Source organism: Phocoena phocoena, chromosome 13 (assembly GCF_963924675.1).
Source record: "Phocoena phocoena chromosome 13, mPhoPho1.1, whole genome shotgun sequence".
NCBI classification, from domain to species: domain Eukaryota; kingdom Metazoa; phylum Chordata; class Mammalia; order Artiodactyla; family Phocoenidae; genus Phocoena; species Phocoena phocoena.
The window spans coordinates 81,946,730-81,963,612 of record NC_089231.1 but is presented as its reverse complement, the minus strand read 5'-3'; the positions used below and the strand labels follow the sequence as shown (position 1 = coordinate 81,963,612).

Below are 16,883 nucleotides of genomic sequence, written 5' to 3'. Positions count from 1 at the left end.
AATCGCAGTCCAAATTCCTTTTGCGTCTTCAGTTCTGCCGCGCCTCTGACTACGGGGTGTCCGGAAGGCCAAATCCCATGTGAAACGCGTTTTGCGAAAAGCCCGAGGAGGGTTTGCGCGTGCGCAGAAGTAGTTGGCTGAAAAAGAAGGTTGGGATTCTGGCGAGGTCTGCTTGCCCTGGTGATAACGGACAACCGTAACACTCTGAATCTCTCAGCCGCGTGCCTTGGTCCTTTATTTGCGTACTGATGTTTGACCTATATGGTGACCTTCGAGATTTACAAATTTGCAGAGGATCTGGATACTGAGGTGGAAGGCACCTTCGGTTTTAGAGGGAAGGTATACTTCCTTTCCGTGACGCATCCCTTCCACAAAAAGATGCAAACGTACAAACGCTCAATCAACTAAAGGACTACCGCCCCTCCCCCAACTTAACTCCGGGATCGTGGATCTGCCCTCCCCGCTCTCCCGAAGCTGTTCGGGCAGTGTCCGGACTTCATCGGAGGGGGCTGGAATCCGGCGTCTGCCTCTTCACCCCCAGTATTGCCCTGCCTGACGCACGCGTGCTGACAGAGGAGGGGAAAGGGGAAAGCTTCTCCCGCACATAGCTCGCCTTCAGGGCACACGGGAGGAGATGCCCGGCCAGGGTCCAGTGTCCGAGTGGACGGAGTGCAGTTCTTCCACAGAGCCGCCCACAGGGGCCAGGGCCGAGGGTGGCGGCGGCGGGTGAGGCTGCGGGGCCCTGAGGGGTTTGGGAAGATGGCGATCAGCCCCGGGTCGTGATCCCCGGGTAGAGGAGTGGGTAGGAGCAGGCTGCTCCAGTAGACTGGTCCCCAATGTACTGAAGTGAGAGGAAGAGAGAACCTTTGTTGTGGCCGCGATGGGAAATATGGAAGCCGACTCAGTTTAGGGGAAGGGCTTCAGAGGGAAGCTTAGGAAGAGGGTTGGTGCAACGACTGACTAAACGCGGTGACTGCGACAGTCGCCTGGGTGCCTCTTTTGCCCCAGGGGGCGCTACGAAATCTGCTGGCAATTTTGCGGTCTGGTCAACGTACTTCTACAAAAAAGGGGTTGGCGGGGTGGGGTTGGGGGGTTGGGGGGCACCAAGGGAACAGAGGTTCAAAGAAGCGCTTCCGGGTCAAATCATTTCCCTGTGTGTGTGACATTAGCCACCTTTATGTCAAATTGGGATTCATAATCTGTAATGAGACAGATGACTCTGAATCTTAGAGACACCTTGATTTTAACATTTTCTTCACTCAGTAGTTCCTTTTTCATAAATCCATTTCATTTTGAGCAGGTTTTTACTATTATTTCCTGGATGGTGAAGACAATTAGTTTCTGAAGTTACTGCTGTGGGCAGTACCTCCTCATCCCTTGCATGAGTTATTCCCTAAAAGTGAGAATTACCCGGTGTTCCTCTGAAGCCCACCGTCATAGCTCCTGCTGCACCCATGGCCATGTTTTTTAAAAAAAATAAATGTATTTGTGGATTTAGGATTTCTAAAGATAGGATGGGGTTGTGTGTTTCTTTTTTGTTTGTCATAGCGCTTGGCAAAGTTCTGGATCCCAGTATCTCAGGGGATCAATGAATTCTTGGTCATTGAATAAATTGCAGGAAGAGAAAAAGGGGAGTGTTTGTCAATTTGAGAAAAGAAAAAATGAACTTGTACAAAATTAGCAACATTCCAGACCAACTTATCAGTTCCAGTTCACCTTAAATTACATACAATAAATTACTTTATTAAAAATAAAGGAAGAAAATATCATGAATAGCACAGAAGCCCAAACAACTTTATTGAGCTCGGTGTAGGAATTAGATTAGGTGGCTATAAAAGTAAAGCCAAATCTGGCTTACAGTAAATCCTTTACAGAATGGTAAAAATCTCAGATAACCCACTTTGAAGAAGCCTGGAGTCATTAGAATATAACCAGAATTACAGGAGAAGATTTGCAAGACATTATTATCTGATGGAAACATGAAAAGTAAAAAGCATCTGCAATACTGTCCTTTTTTCATTTAAAATACTTTCTTTAATGCTTATAAAGCTGTCAATTATTACATATTATTTACACCCCTTTTTTTTTTTAAACAGATCAGCTGGATATTCTTATTACCAGAATTCCAAAGGTATTGGTGAGTAGAGCATATAAAGCAGATAATATGTATCAGTAATATGGCTCAGAGAAGCCAGTTTTGCTATAACTACTCACACAATGGAATTTTAAAAAGTCTTCATTAGCATCCTTGGTAAACTCTTTAAGATTTTCAAACAACAATCCAGCAGGTTCTTTGTCTCCTGTTAAGATATCTCACATCAAAAGACTACTTCAAAATTGCAATGAATCTGAAAAGAACTGTGTTTATAACTGATGTTGGTTGAAAAGGACAGAACACAACCTGGGGTTTATACACAGGTTGAAGGAAAAAATTCTAAATTGTTCAACTTCAAAGAACATAAAATATTTCTCAATGCTGCTATTTTCCTCTCACTTGAAGTAAAGGATAGAGCTGCTGGAGGTAAGAGGTTAAGACAGGCCCCCAAGACCTCTCACTAATTTTTTGAGGGGAGCAATTTTAATTCAATGATATATAAACCTGAATTCACTTTGCTTTTCCTTGGAAAATTTATAGTCCTAACAGTTACCTAGGAAAAACACACACATATCTGCGTGTATATACATATATATCACTATTTATTTTATATACATGTGGTTGTTTTAAAATGGAATTGCTGAATCATATGGCAATTCTGTTCGCTTTTTTTGAGGAACCGCCATACTGTTTCCACAGCAGCTGCATCATTTTATTCAATATATTCCCACCAGCAGTGCGCAGGGCTCCGATTTCTCCATATCCCAGCTAACACTTGTTTTCTGTTTTTTTGATGATAGTCATCCTTATGGGTATTAAGTGATATCTCACTGTGATTTTTATTTGCATTTCCCTAATCATTAGTGGTAGTGAGCATCTTTTCATGTGTTTATTAGCCATTTGTATATCTTCTTTGGAGACATCCAAAGTCTATTCAAGCCCTTTGCCAATTTTCAATTGGGTTGTTTGTTGCGTTTAACTATTATTATTATTATTTTATTTTTTATTTTTTTTAGAAGATGAAACCACCTTGATGGCAGTTTCTCTTTTTTAAAAAAATTATTATTATTATTATTATTATTTTTTTTTTTTTTTTTTTGCGGTACGCGGGCCTCTCACTGTTGTGGCCTCTCCCGTTGCGGAGCATCAGGCTCCGGACACGCAGGCTCAACGGCCATGGCTCACAGGCCCAGCCGCTCCGCGGCATGTGGGATCCCGGACCAGGGCACGAACCCGTGTCCCCTGCATCGGCAGGCGGACTCTCAACCACTGCGCCACCAGGGAAGCCCTAAATTATTATTAATTAATTTATTTATGGGTGTGTTGAGTCTTTGATGCTGCGCACGGGCTTTCTCTAGTTGCGGCGAGTGGGGGTTACTCTTTCCTGCCATGCGTGGGCTTCTCACTGCGATGGCTTCTCTTGTTGCTGAGCACAGGCTCTAGGCCCGCAGGCTCAGTAGTTATGGCGCATGGGCTTAGCTGCTTCACGGCATGTGGAATCTTCCCGGACCAGGGATTGAACCCGTGTCCCCTGCATTGGCAGGTGGATTCTCAACCACTGCGCCAACAGGGAAGTCCCTAAAGCTCTTCATTTTAACACTGCCTCATTAAAGGGGTAAAATGTGTGTTATTCTATCTTGAGTCTAATGCAGAATAGAATTTCGAAACTATATACTGAAGGCAAATGAATGATAAAATATTTTTGAAAATCTTTAAAGCACAAATCCTGCATGTATATTCCTGTTTAGTATGGTCTGACATACAATAAAGAAATAAGTTACTGTCAACATTTTGCATCTCAGCTGAGTTCAAAATAATTTTGTCCATATGTAATGATTATATATCATTATATATAGTAAATATTTATAAATATCTTAGATTTTTGTGTGCTCTAAAACCAAATGGCATATCATAATGTCTCTTCAGATTTAACAGTCTGACTCATACTGGTATTCCAAGATAATCAATGACACATGTAAATAGATGGATCTTAATTAATTTGTTAAACTTATCTTTGCTTATGAAATTCACATAATAATGTCCTTGCCTACAGATAGATTCAAAGATGGACACAAAATGAACTCACACATAGCCATGCTGCAAGAGTTATGGAAAACGCCTCAAGTTCAAACAATTCACATCCCTAAGTCAATGACAGAGACATCCTTTCTAAAGGTATGCTAACCAAATACCAATATTTTATTTAAATACCGATAGTCTTTGTATTCAGAGCTGAACTTTTTATTGAAGATAAGCTAGTTAGAGGGTAAGGCACTGTAGAAGACAAGTACACCGAGCACATTGTCTAGGAGTCCATAAATATCTGCTGGGTAAACTCATGAGTGAATGCAAGGATTTTATCATTATAGATTCCCTATCATAAGAGTTCTTTCAGGGTTTTATGATACTTTGGATCTAATGTACCTTTACTCAGGAAGCTCAGTGCCAAGCACAAAGATGCTTGAGGAAAGTTCCACTCTAGAGACAGAAACCCAACCTCATAAAGATTTTGCTCAAGGACCACAAAATTAAAAGCAAGTAAGTAAAGAAAATGGCAATAAACACTTCATAACTGTTGACCTGTATTACCCATTAAAGATCATGGCTGGCAGAAGTACCCTCTCTAGAGCAATATAAATTAGGGTTACTAAAGATCTGTGCAAACTGATAAGTTATTTCTGACCAACATTTAATATTTTCTCTGCATTTATTATCTATTCAGTTCAGTAAATCTTGTGTTTGTATGTATATACACATGCATATATAGTGGAGTCTTGCATTTTAGGTGAGCGTTAACTTCTAAAATCAGCAAGTACAGTGAAAATCTTAGTCAAAATTACTTATATGACTGGGACTTCCCTGGTGGTCCAGTGATTAAGACGCCATACTTCTACTGCAGGGGGCACAGGTTTGATCCCAGGTCAGGAACTAAGATCCCACATGCCGCTAGGCACAGCCAAAAAAAAAAAATTACCCATATGAGAGACCAACAGACTACCCTCAGTCTGTCCAACACCGAGTTACTCTTCTGGTGCTAGAAAAGACTGTTTCTAAGACTAGAGTAATTGTGTTTCTTTTAGGTACCACTTTTGAGGTACCACCTCAAACATCATATTCAGAAGGCAAGATGCCTACACTCACTGAGAGGCACATGGGAACTAAGACTCATTGACAGACAGCAGATTCACACTTTCCTTATTCTTCTAGGGCAGTGTTTCTCAAACCCAGTGGGCATCTGAATCACTTGAGTGGAAATGGCAAACAGAGTCACTTGTACTATTTAAATGGCCATTTCTTTCTCTCTTAATTTTTTGGCCAAATGAACATTCTATCCTTTCAGATATGGAATATTGCCAACCTCTGTTCTACAATGCAGCCTATAAATCTTGTTTTGTCTTCTAGCATCCAGACCTCACCTTAGGCCAGAAGCGTTACCTGTGCAGCATTGCTAAGATCTATAATGCAAACTATCTGAGGACGTTAATGAAGAGGCCGTACATGCATGTGACCCAGCACAGCTCACAAAAACCAGGCAGGTGCACCTCCAGGTAGTTTCTCACTAGTTCTCACAAGAAACAAGAGGGTATTCTAACAGAGGTGATTTGTGTGACAGGTGTCCTCACTCATCACAGGAGCCACCTCAGTTCTCGTTACTCACAGAAGCAGCATTACCCCTGCACTACATGGCGACACCAGCTGGAGAGAGAGGACTCGGGGCCTTCTAACATTGCAGCTGCATCTGCACCTGAGATGATCGTACAGCATTCCCTTTGGCGACCAGTGAGAAACAAAGAAGGGTTTGTTTCCTACTCTTTAAGAGAAAAATGTACCCCTCAACTTTATTTGAGCTAAATGACATTAAATCTTGTGTTCCCTAATATGTTCACTTTATTAAATTCAGAATAGGTTGGGCAAAAAGCACAAAAGAATGCTATCTTATAGTCTCTTTACTGAGCTGACTGGGATATGTTACTGTTTTTAGAACTTTGTGGAATTGTAAAAATTTCGATCAGCTAAAGATATGGAAGACTGCCCTTTTAAATGATTCCCACTCAAATTTAAAAGAATACAAACACTTTCAAAAGGAGAAGCATATGGTGGCTTATCACAGGGGAATACTATAAACAAAAAAGGAAAAAGGAAAAAAGAGATTAAGATGCCTGATTATTCAACCTGCGCTATAATCGTTAGCTTTGCATCTCAGGGTTAGTATGTCACGGGAGAATTCAGAGTCTGAAAGGGTCTCTTTGGTGATGCCAGCAGCTTAATAAAAAGAATGTATATGGTCTTCCACATGCATTTGGCAGCTGTTCACTGTGCTGGTTCCAATTAAGATGCTTCTCTTTCTTACAGTTTAAAAACTGGATATGCATCTAAAACAAGATGTAAGTCACTGAAGATTTTTAGAAAACCAGGCAGACTGTTCATGCAATCAGGTAAATGTGGAATTCTTAATATACGCATTTTTAAAGATGTCATGCTAAAAAATATTAAACCCAATATAGTTCCATTTCTATTAGAGAAGACATTAAAAAAATTTAGAATGTGACTTGCTTATATTGCTCCAAACAAAACTAAACATGAGGGCTTCCCTGGTGGCGCAGTGGTTGAGAGTCCGCCTGCCGATGCAGGGGACATGTGTTCATGCCCCGGTCCGGGAAGATCCCACATGCCGCGGAGCGGCTAAGCCCGTGAGCCATGCACGTCCGGAGCCTGTGCTCCGCAACGAGAGAGGCCACAACAGTGAGAGGCCCGCGTACCGCAAAAAAAAAACAAACAAAAACTAAACATGAAATCGATTTCTGCTTTCATTTAAAAGAACACACTGCTCAGGGACTCCTGCATGCAGGATCTTATTTTCCCGATCAGTGATCGAACTCATTCCCCCTGCAGTGGAAGCACAGAATCGTAACCTATGGACCACCAGGGAAGTCCCCAGACAGCAATATTTTGTATAGAATCAAATAGTTAACAAAGGGCTATATCACCTATACCATTTTGTTTAATATTCAAACCAGTGGAAACAAACCAATTATTATTATCAAAATTTTACAGAGCAACTCAGACAAATCCACATTTGGGAAGGATCAGCATAAAGGATCCTTCTACCACAAGTACAGAATATCACAAAATGAAAAAGGCAAGAGAAAGACTGAATGCTCAGAAATATTCCTCAGAATTGATAAAGTGGAAAGGATTAAGTGGAAGTTAAATAATTTCCTAGTTACTACCACAGTGAGTAGGGAAGTTGGTAGGAAACAGGGAACTTAGGCCTTCTGAACCCATATCCCACTGCTGTATGACAGCACCACTCAGCTCTGCTGTAAGTACCATACCATGCCTATCCAAGAAATGAGGGAAATGGCAGGGGAGAAGGTAAGTCTGGTTCCAAAAAGAACAGCTGGAGGAAACCACAGATAGAGGAAAAGTCCCCATGGTCCCCCAAGAGAAAAGAAATGAGAAGGAACTTAAGGAAAACAGAGAATACTGAAGCTATAACTTTCCCCAGTCAAAAGATTTTGAAAAGCAATGGGAAAATAGGACTTAGTAACAGAAAATTTGCTATACAATAACTTGGCTAGAATACAGTACTGGGCATCTTATTTTAAAAAATAAGAGATTTAGGGGGAGGGGGAGATAATCAAATTTTGAAAATTGCAATTTGTTTTTGCCAAAGGCTTATTAAAAAAGTAGGTCATTTTGAAGGTTGTTCTTGTATACAAATCTCAATTTTCAGGATGAAATACTTTATTTCCAAAAGACATTATAAACTCTTATTTTTTCCTTCAGTTTCTACAAATGATTCTGAATCATACGTGAACGAAGAAAAAAAGGAAGATGATTTGCTAAATAAGTGTATGCAATCAATGTCAATTGAAGAACACGGAGAACATCTGATGCTAACTTGACAATCTTGAGTATTGGTGATGTGCCAAAGGTGGGGGAAAGGGATTGTGAATCGTGTCCTCTCTCTACATTCAGTATTGTTATTCACCACTAAGTCATTAAGTAATTTTAGTTTGTTCAGAAACTTTTACTACTATGTAAATGGTTTGATGTAGTTCCATGTACGAATATTTTGTGTAATAAAATTTGTGTGAAATATACGCGTGTAGTCCTAGCTAGGTACAATTAAAATTCTTCTTGTCACCTAAAACTGAATTATTCTTCTTTAAATCTGAAAAATACATTGTATAATTCTCTGTTTACAGTAAGTCCTAAAATAGCAACATTAGAATATCCTGGAAATATTTTCCAAATCAGGCTGAGGAAAACTCTGAATATCCTGATATAGAATAGCATTTGATAGAGGTAACATCCTGGCTTCCTCAATAAATATTGTCTGCTTGAACACAAGTTAAAAATGGAAATATCAATTTGCCCTATTTTATGAAAATTGCCAAACACCTGGACTCTCAAACTAGATTTAAGTTGGGAATAGTTGTATTAATGAAAGGATTGTTCACATTACATTTTTGCTCTAGTGTGCTTGCCTTCTAAATGTTTTAGAACATTAGTGTTTTAAATTTTTATTTTTTGTAATTTTAACTCTTTGAGGTATAGTTGATATACAATATTATGTAAGTTGCAGGTGTACAACATAGTGATTGACAATTTTTAAAGGTTATACTCCATTTATAGTTATTGTAAAATATTGGCTATATTCTTTGTGATGTATAATATATCCTTGTAGCTTATACATAATAGTTTGTACCTCTTGATCCTCTACCCTATCTTGCCTCTCCCCAGTTCCCTCTCCCCACTGGTAACCACTAGTTTGTTCTCTACATCTGTGTTTCCTTTTCGTTATATTCACTAGTTTATTTTTTAGATTCCACATATAAGTGATATCATACAGTAATTTGTCTTGCTCTATCTGACTTATTTCACTTAGCATAATACCCTCCAAGTCCATCCATATTGTTGCAAATGGCAAAATTTCATTTTTATGACTAATATTACACTGTGTATGTACGTATGCATGTACGTGTGTACATACACACACACACATACACACCACATCGTCTTTATCCACTCTTCTGTTGATGGACCCTTAGGTTGTTTTCATATCTTGGCAATTGTAAATAATGTTGCTATGAACACTGGAGTGCACGTATCTTTTCAAATTACACAGTAGTGTTTAAAAAAATTTTTTTGTTGTTAAAACGTAAAGAATAGGGCACTTAAAAGCAACAGTCTGAAGAATCACTGATGATTTACTATGTCAATATGGTATCCTATTTAGTTAATAAAATCTGAGTCCAACATTATGACCTAGAACGTTTTAAGAAAGCTCTGAAAGGTCATCTCATCTACCTTATCACTGTAACACTTGTCTGCAGTTTCATTTGGCCTCTTATTTTCATAAGTTTTAAAAATTAAAACACAGTTTATCAAGAAAGTATAAATGAAAGGTAACTGTTTATTACTGGAGAAGAATGTCTACAAGAAAATCTAGATTCTTTCTCCTCATGCACTACTTTGGTAGTAAAGTTCCAAATATCAACTATGAAGATATTTACAAGGATAAATTTTTCTTAACATGTGACCATTTACTGTGTGGTGGATGTTTTTTCATAGAAACCATATACTTAAACTAAATATAATCTTATAGTTTACAAGAAGCTTAGAATATTGTATTAACAGAAGACGAGATTACATTTTACTGCAAAATATTATAAAAGTGATACAATTTTGTGGCTCTTAAACATTTAATTACTTGAGTTGAACAGGGGAATGGAAAAAAAAAAAAAAAGCCCAACAGAAATATCATCAGGACACGCCTCGCTTTAAGATTTTTTGTATTCAATTCGTTCTACTTTCACGTCATCTCCAATTAGCTGATACACATAAGTGACAACTGTAGAAGCCTGGATATCCATCAACACAAATGAAGGAATAATGTTTCTGGAAGAAAATATAAATAATGTCAGTGTTTTGTACTAAAAAGCAGTAGCACTATAAATTTCAATTTAGGATGACAATTTGGATTCAAGGAGAAATCTGGTTGTTAGACATATTAAAAAGAATAATCACCAACAGAAGATTGCCAAAAAGGCTATAATTATTTAAATAATCACATTTCTCTTTTATGAAATGTCACTTGTACAATAATTAACTTTATGAAACCCCCAAATTCCCAAATTGCATACTACTCACGTTTCCAAGGCATTATATGCTCCAGTGGCAGAACCTGGATTAATGTAGAATTTATTTTCATGCTCAAATGCTTCAAATTTATGTGTGTGTCCTGAAATAAGAATATCCACATCAAACTGCCTCTGCAACAGGGCTAAGCTGGCCATATCTCCCCATGGAATAACTTGATGTCCATGGATCAAACCAATTTTGAACTGCCCAACAGTTACAACTTTCTGTTCTGGATAATTCAGATTCTAAAATATGAAATAGACATAAGAAAAACAAATATTTTAGAGACACAGAGGTTTAAAAATTAACCTTCTTAAATATTCAATCTCATATGGGTGTTTTACTACAGTGCTCCACAACCAACATATTTGTTAAATATTTGATTTCTTCTCAATCTCTAAGGCTGCAAACGGTGCTCAAAACATAACTTACTTTAGGTAAACTGGAACTTATCATGCAATCCCTTTGTTGAGTTTATTTTTATAGAATGAGTTCTTTTCGGCTTTCTGTAAAGGATAATTCCCCCAAATTTATGTTTCCTTTATTTAAGAATCCAAGGAATATGACCTGTAAGCTAGGATATGTTCAAATTATATCCCAGGCTTTAATTGTTACATAGATGGCTTAAAATAATAATGATAGTTAAACTTATGTAGCACTTAGTATGAACCAGGCACTATTCTAAGAAGTTTATAAATATCAACCTATGTAAAAATTACAAACAATCCTAAGAGGTAGATTCTATTATGACTCCCATTTTATGGATGAGGAAACTGAGGCACAGAGAGGTTAAAATAACTTGCCTAGGAGCAAACGTTATTAAGTGTTTGAGCCAAGATCCAAACCCTGGTAGTATGGCTCCAGGGTCAAGCAAAAAATTTAATTCTTGCTACTGAAACTATCTTTAGCATATCATAAACAGAATCCCTAATATATTTTTAACAAATGGCAAACATATACTCGAATTATTGACAAGATGTTTGCCCCTTCCCTTCTCATCCCCCCACCCCACTTTTCACTTTCATGCCACCTCTAGTTTATTCAAACTTAACACCAAAAAAAAAAAAAAAAAAGCACCAATGAATTTAAATAGTTTATGAAAAAGCTTATATTCCTAGGAATAAAAAATAAAATTTTCATACTAGAATCAGGTTTATTAAGCTAGGTCATACAATGTTAGCACTGTCATGGGTCTTAAAAATCATCTATTCCAATCATATTTACATAGTAGGGAACTAAGAAAGAGGATGTAACTGGCCTAAAATCTCATTTTTTTTTTTTTATTTTTTTATTTTTTAAATCTCATTATTAATTAATGGGCAAAGTTGGAACTCCAGAACTCCTTATTTTTCCTTTAAAGTTAGGTTTATTGAGGTAAAATTTACGTACCCTTTTTGGTATACAATTCAAGGAGTTTTGACAAATGCATACAGTTGTGTAAGCACTGTCACAGTAAGATATAGAAAAGTCTATTCCCCTCCTCAAAACTCCCTCATGCCAGTTTATAGTTAACCTTTGAGTTAGGGAGCCATGGCAGGGTTTTCAGCAGAGAAGTGATGTAATCTTACTTCACCTAAAAAAGATCACTCTGGTTGCTACGTGGAGAATAAACTGTGGAGGGAGCAAGGATAGAGTCAGGAAGCTGGAACACAATAAAGTGATAAGTAGCTTGGAACAGGGTAGCAGAGGTGGTGGCGGGGTAAGTTCCTGACAAAAACTTTTTAAACTAAATGATAGTACTACAAAAAATATTGACAAAACCATATCAATTTAATTAGAACAAGTATGTAATATGTTTATTAAGTAGTCTAAAATCAGTGATTTTCAAACTGTAAGGGAGGGGTAAGTGTAATAATTTTACATTGGAAAACTAAAAAAAAAAAAAAAAGCAAAACAAACCTTAACAGTTGAGAAACTCTGGTCTCAAAAATAAACCTTATATATATACAAATCAAGAAAAGGAAATATTTAATTAATATATAATCAACACAACAGGAAAAAAAAAAGGAAAGGGAATATTTGGGAAGGGAAAGGGAAGTACATCACCTCATCGAAGTCTCCTCTCACAATATGAACATCACCAGCCAGAGTCTTGAGATAGTCATAACTCTCTTTGGTACAAAGGTTTCCAGTGCAGAGAATGTGCTGAATCTTTCCTGGCACCAGCAGTTTTTTGAATTTAGCTGGCAAACTGTTGCACCGGTGTGGGATGTGCAGGTCTCCTAATACCAACACCAACTTTAAAGTGTCAAGGTGAGAAAAGGTGTAATGTTAAACATGATTTCAAAACAAGATATTCTCCTCCCATAAGTCCTCTTTTAAATTAAACTAATCAGAGATTCCAAAACCCAAAAGAGCAGAAGTTACTCACATAGTTCCTATCATGACCACTTAAACACACATATGATTCTAAATCAATCTTAGTTTATTTGGGTCATAAATAGGTGTGCACACAATACAGGTAATCATTCTATTTATCAAGAATAAAATCAAGCTTTCTAAAGCGATTCATTCAGAGACCTATAAATTACACTCAAAAAAATTGAAAAATGAAAAATATACTACCAGGCCCTATGGAATTTGATATGGTAATTCATATTTCTGCAGTTTTAATGTAAAACATCATATATTGATTCCAGGGATGTTAATAAAAAGAATGGTTAAAATTATAATGATAGAGGAAAAAAAAGTTAATTCTATAATTTACTAGACTGACAACTATTTGGAGGAACAGTAGCCAAAATTTACAATATTTGTTACTTAAAATATTAACTATACATTGCAGAGGAATAAAAACAGCCTATGTTGCAAAGAGTTTCAATAGGGCAAACATGTGCTTCTGAACTATAATTCTGTTATCTTCTCTTTCCTTCATCATTAGAAATCCTGACTGTCATATTTTTGTTTAGATCAAATTGTCTATGTATCCTCAGTTTAGTTCCCAAACTTAAAATAACATATCAATCTTTCATGTGCATTAGAGCATTAAAAAAAGAGAGAGATCAGCTAAATAAGTGATGAATTCAGCAGGAGGTGGTTTAGAGTTGGAACAATCTCAGATGACAAAAACAAATTCTGCATATAAATATAAAAGAATTAAAAAACCTCAATCCTGCAGATTTTTAATTTTAAAATTTCAAGATTTGACATATATACACCACTTAACACAATAATGTCAAAAAGATCATTTAAAAATAGTATTCGCCCTCCAAAGGACAAGAGAGTCAATTTCTCCATGTCCATTGGTATAAGCACCTTCAGACGAGATCTGGCGCGTTCAGGGTGGTATGGCTGCAGACAGTATAAGCACCTTCATTCTATGACAGGATGCTTTCCCACACAGATATCCCATCCATAAATGTACATGCCCTTTAACTGGTTCTAAAGAATGCATTACTATTCTTTAATATTACCAAAGAAAACATTAAATATCTAAAACAGGATAAACAACAAAGTTTGGCCACTACAGACTTTGTAAGTTGAAATTAATCAAAACCAAAATGTGTAAAATTAAAATTATTATCACAATAAGCTTGATTCATCTTGCAACAAATATCAAAATGATTACAAAGGAAAGGAAATGTTATCAGGATATAAAGTAACTGAGGTAACACAAGGTTACAAAACTAGCTCATTTTAAAAGAAATTATTAAATAAGCTTCTTTACAAAGAGTAGTTTCAGCTGGTATTTGCTCAATGACATATTGTTTCAATCCAAATCTTAGTGGAAAAACCATCTATAGAACTAAAAACCACCACATAGTTTCCACCCTCAGTGATAATCAATACAAAAGTACCTGGAGATAGAACAATCTTCATCTTTAGAGGGGGATCCCTTCAGATATGAATTGAAGTACATAGTTAATGTGGGAAGCTGGCATTTGAGAAAAAGGTAAAAAAATAGATTTCTATATTAAAAAAAAAAGAACCTCAAACTCATAAATTAAGGGTATATGTCTATAACAAGTTGAAAATGTTTGGGCCTAATAATGAATGAGCTGTTCAATCTGAATGTGGTAGAACGAACATTAGTAAGACATGATACTTTATAATGATCTATGAGCTAAATTCTATAATGTACTGAGGATTATGCCCAAGTGTACCTAGACTATTAGCAGTATAAAGATATAAGTATGAATGGCCACACAGAAACTATTTCAAATTAGTAAGGATCCTTACTAGGACTTTGATTTCCTGCAGCTTTTTAAGTTATAGGGGGAAGAGTGTCACATAACAAATACCATACTTTGAGCAGTGTCTTTGCCCAAATTCCACACTTTGGACAGTTCAGGTTAGACACAGATTACAGAGTCTTTTAAGACAGCAAAAGGCCCTGGAAATGGCAGTCTTGTTAAATTCAAATAAAGAACCAACCTAATCAAAGCATAGGAATTTGGTTACTTCCTATTTGATAGACATAAAAGGGTGAAATCCCAGTAACAGCACCCAACCACCATTGTTAGTAGGAGCTAAGAGAAGAAACTTACTCTGTGCCCAGCCTTAGTGGAATGAAGAAGTTGATTGCAGACAGGGGAATGAAAAAAAAAGGGTGAAACATGACCAATGTTAAAAGAAAGCAACGAAAAGAAACAAACCAAAAAAAGAACAAAAAACTCATCGAATGAATATGCAAACAACTGTTAATGATTTCTGAGTGTTATGAAAGAAAATGTTAAAAATCAGCTTTGCTCAAAACATTACCAAAAGAACCATATGCTGTACTATTAGATATCTCTCTCTCTCACACACACACACTTAAAATTTTTTCAACTTTTCCTAATCTCATTCGCCACTTTGACTCCCATCCGTTTTGTTTCCTGTTCTGTTTAGAATTTTATTTGGAAAATTCATCAGCAATAGCTTAAATGAAAGCTAACATTTTCTGGATCCTTTAGGACTAATTATTCTTCAAGTATATTGATTTTAATCCTCCTATGTTTAAAATTCTAGTAGTTGGAAAATTATGCTGCAGCTAGGTCATTTTGTACAGAAGATCTAACACAGCACTATGAATACATTATCAAGTATTGGATGATAAAAGCAGACACCTTCCTCCAGTTAAATCTGGACTTTCCCCACACTTGAATTTGCTGCCCATAGACTCTGGATACTACTGTATATTGAACATTTCTGGTCTCTTTTGCCAAATAAAATGCTTTTAATTGTAAAAGAATCGACTAACTCTAAATTTTGCCCAGTTCTATTTCACGTGAAAAGTGATATTTCAGTACAACTACCCTGAAAAAGTGTTCACCTCTCAAAAAAACTTCAGAAACATTAATATAGAAATCATGTCAGGTAATTTCATCTTCTCCCAGGGATAACTGTCTCAAAATTACTGTAAACTGGACTACTCTAATCTGGAGTCTGTTTAGAAGCAAAAATCAAAAGTGGGATTAAAGTCTCTAACATACATAAAGAAGCTAAAGAACCAGAGACCATGAATCTTTGGCTGTCACGTCTATAAGGCACCTTAAAGGCTGCTGGTCACAGAATCACGATCATCTTAAAAATGCAATAGATGTTCATCAGAGAGAGAAGTCTCTTTTCAGCAACACAAATAGCAAGATCATCAGAAACCCTTTTAAAACCGTTCTTCACTTTGTAGGGGGTCAAGGGCACTTTGAAAATCTGATTACCGCTATTAGCCCTCTCTGGCAGCAGTTCCCGAGTTTTCACATAGGCAGGCCTTGGGGTACCGACCTCCTGGGGGTGAGGGGATGATCTGGGGCAATCTGATGGACGAATGAGGTAAAGCTTCCCAAACTACTCCTTGCTGCCAACAATGACCCTTTCACCTGAAAAACGTTCCAAAATGTATTCCAAACCATTTCAAGGAGTTCGAAAACCATTAAGGAATCCTGCTCTAAAGGGTCGCAGCAGCCTGAGGAAGTAGTTCCAGCAATCCTAAATGCTAAATCCAGTCCTTTTCAGGGCCCACTGCCACATTTCAATGGCAGCTGCACGGTATTTCAGGGGCGAAGGGGACAGCTCTTATCCACTTTCTCTAGACAGCAAACTAAATGGTAGCTTGCTTCTCCCCGTTTTGCCTCCGACAAGCCAGCTTTCGCCACATGGGGGTGGTAACCGGTGGGTTACCTACTAGCGGGAGGTGCTTTTTGCGCGAAAGGAGCAAGGAAACGTCTGGAAACGGCGGAGTTCCCGTGCTCCTTTCTCTGGGACGCTCGAGGCACAGGCCCAAAGGCCTTCCCCGGCTCGGGCGTGAGGGGCTCGTGACAGAAGCAGCAGCTGAAAGGGACCCTTTCCCCCCTCGGACGTCCTGTGGCTCCTGAGGCTGGGCTGCGAGGCCAGGTCTGGCCGCACCCAGAGGTGGCCGCTCTTTCCTCCCTTGTCTTTCCCCAGGCCCGGGCCCCGGCCGCGCCCGCCACGGCCTCCGGGATCGTTTAAGCCCTCGCCCAGAGACTCCCAGCGTCTCCCAACGACGCAGCACCCCAACCGAGAGGCAGGCCTCTGTCGCCGCAGCTGCCGCCCTCACCATCCTGTCACTGGGCTCCGCTCAGTCACCACAACCGCCGCCGCCCTCTCTTCCTCAGACGCCTCGACGACCCGCCCACCTCGCTCACAACCAATGAAAAGAGAAGTCGGCGAGAGACAGCTCTACGGAGGCCCGTTTAGG

The 16,883-nt window shown here is 38.1% G+C and overlaps 2 protein-coding genes across 3 annotated transcripts; one reads left to right on the top strand and one right to left on the bottom strand.

The window, feature by feature from the left end:
• The first annotated feature begins 428 nt into the window (after positions 1-428).
• On the top strand, positions 429-8,252 carry FAM216A (family with sequence similarity 216 member A). Of its 2 annotated transcripts, none has more exons than XM_065890012.1 (7): positions 429-726; positions 2,097-2,137; positions 4,149-4,270; positions 5,498-5,627; positions 5,709-5,892; positions 6,449-6,531; positions 7,886-8,252. In XM_065890012.1, exons 1-7 carry the CDS (start codon positions 635-637, stop codon positions 8,002-8,004), a joined length of 771 nt encoding a protein of 256 aa, XP_065746084.1. In that variant the 5' UTR covers positions 429-634; the 3' UTR covers positions 8,005-8,252. The 2 variants fall into 2 exon arrangements, with proteins under 2 accessions (XP_065746084.1, XP_065746085.1); XM_065890013.1 differs by having other exon boundaries at positions 542-726; positions 2,097-2,131.
• Positions 8,253-9,500: 1,248 nt separating this feature from the next.
• VPS29 (VPS29 retromer complex component) lies at positions 9,501-16,787 on the bottom strand. The gene is made up of 5 exons (XM_065889903.1): positions 16,743-16,787; positions 14,734-14,745; positions 12,293-12,484; positions 10,256-10,491; positions 9,501-10,003 (listed from the first exon to the last, which is right to left on the bottom strand). The coding sequence occupies exons 1-5, from the start codon at positions 16,743-16,745 to the stop codon at positions 9,886-9,888; spliced, it is 561 nt and encodes a 186-aa protein (XP_065745975.1). The 5' UTR covers positions 16,746-16,787; the 3' UTR covers positions 9,501-9,885.
• Positions 16,788-16,883: the final 96 nt, after the last annotated feature.

Bases quoted from the DNA above. Each gene is read 5' to 3' on its own strand.
- VPS29 (XM_065889903.1), bottom strand. The intron at 10,492-12,292 runs GTGATGTACTTC...TTCATATTTTAG, and splicing joins TGAGAGGAGACTTCGATGAG to AATCTGAATTATCCAGAACA. The intron at 10,004-10,255 runs GTGAGTAGTATG...ATTTTCTTCCAG, and splicing joins GCATATAATGCCTTGGAAAC to AAACATTATTCCTTCATTTG.
- FAM216A (XM_065890012.1), top strand. From the start codon at position 635: ATGCCCGGCCAGGGTCCAGTGTCCGAGTGGACGGAGTGCAGTTCTTCC. The intron at 2,138-4,148 runs GTGAGTAGAGCA...CCTTGCCTACAG, and splicing joins CCAGAATTCCAAAGGTATTG to ATAGATTCAAAGATGGACAC. The intron at 5,893-6,448 runs GTTTGTTTCCTA...TCTTTCTTACAG, and splicing joins CCAGTGAGAAACAAAGAAGG to TTTAAAAACTGGATATGCAT.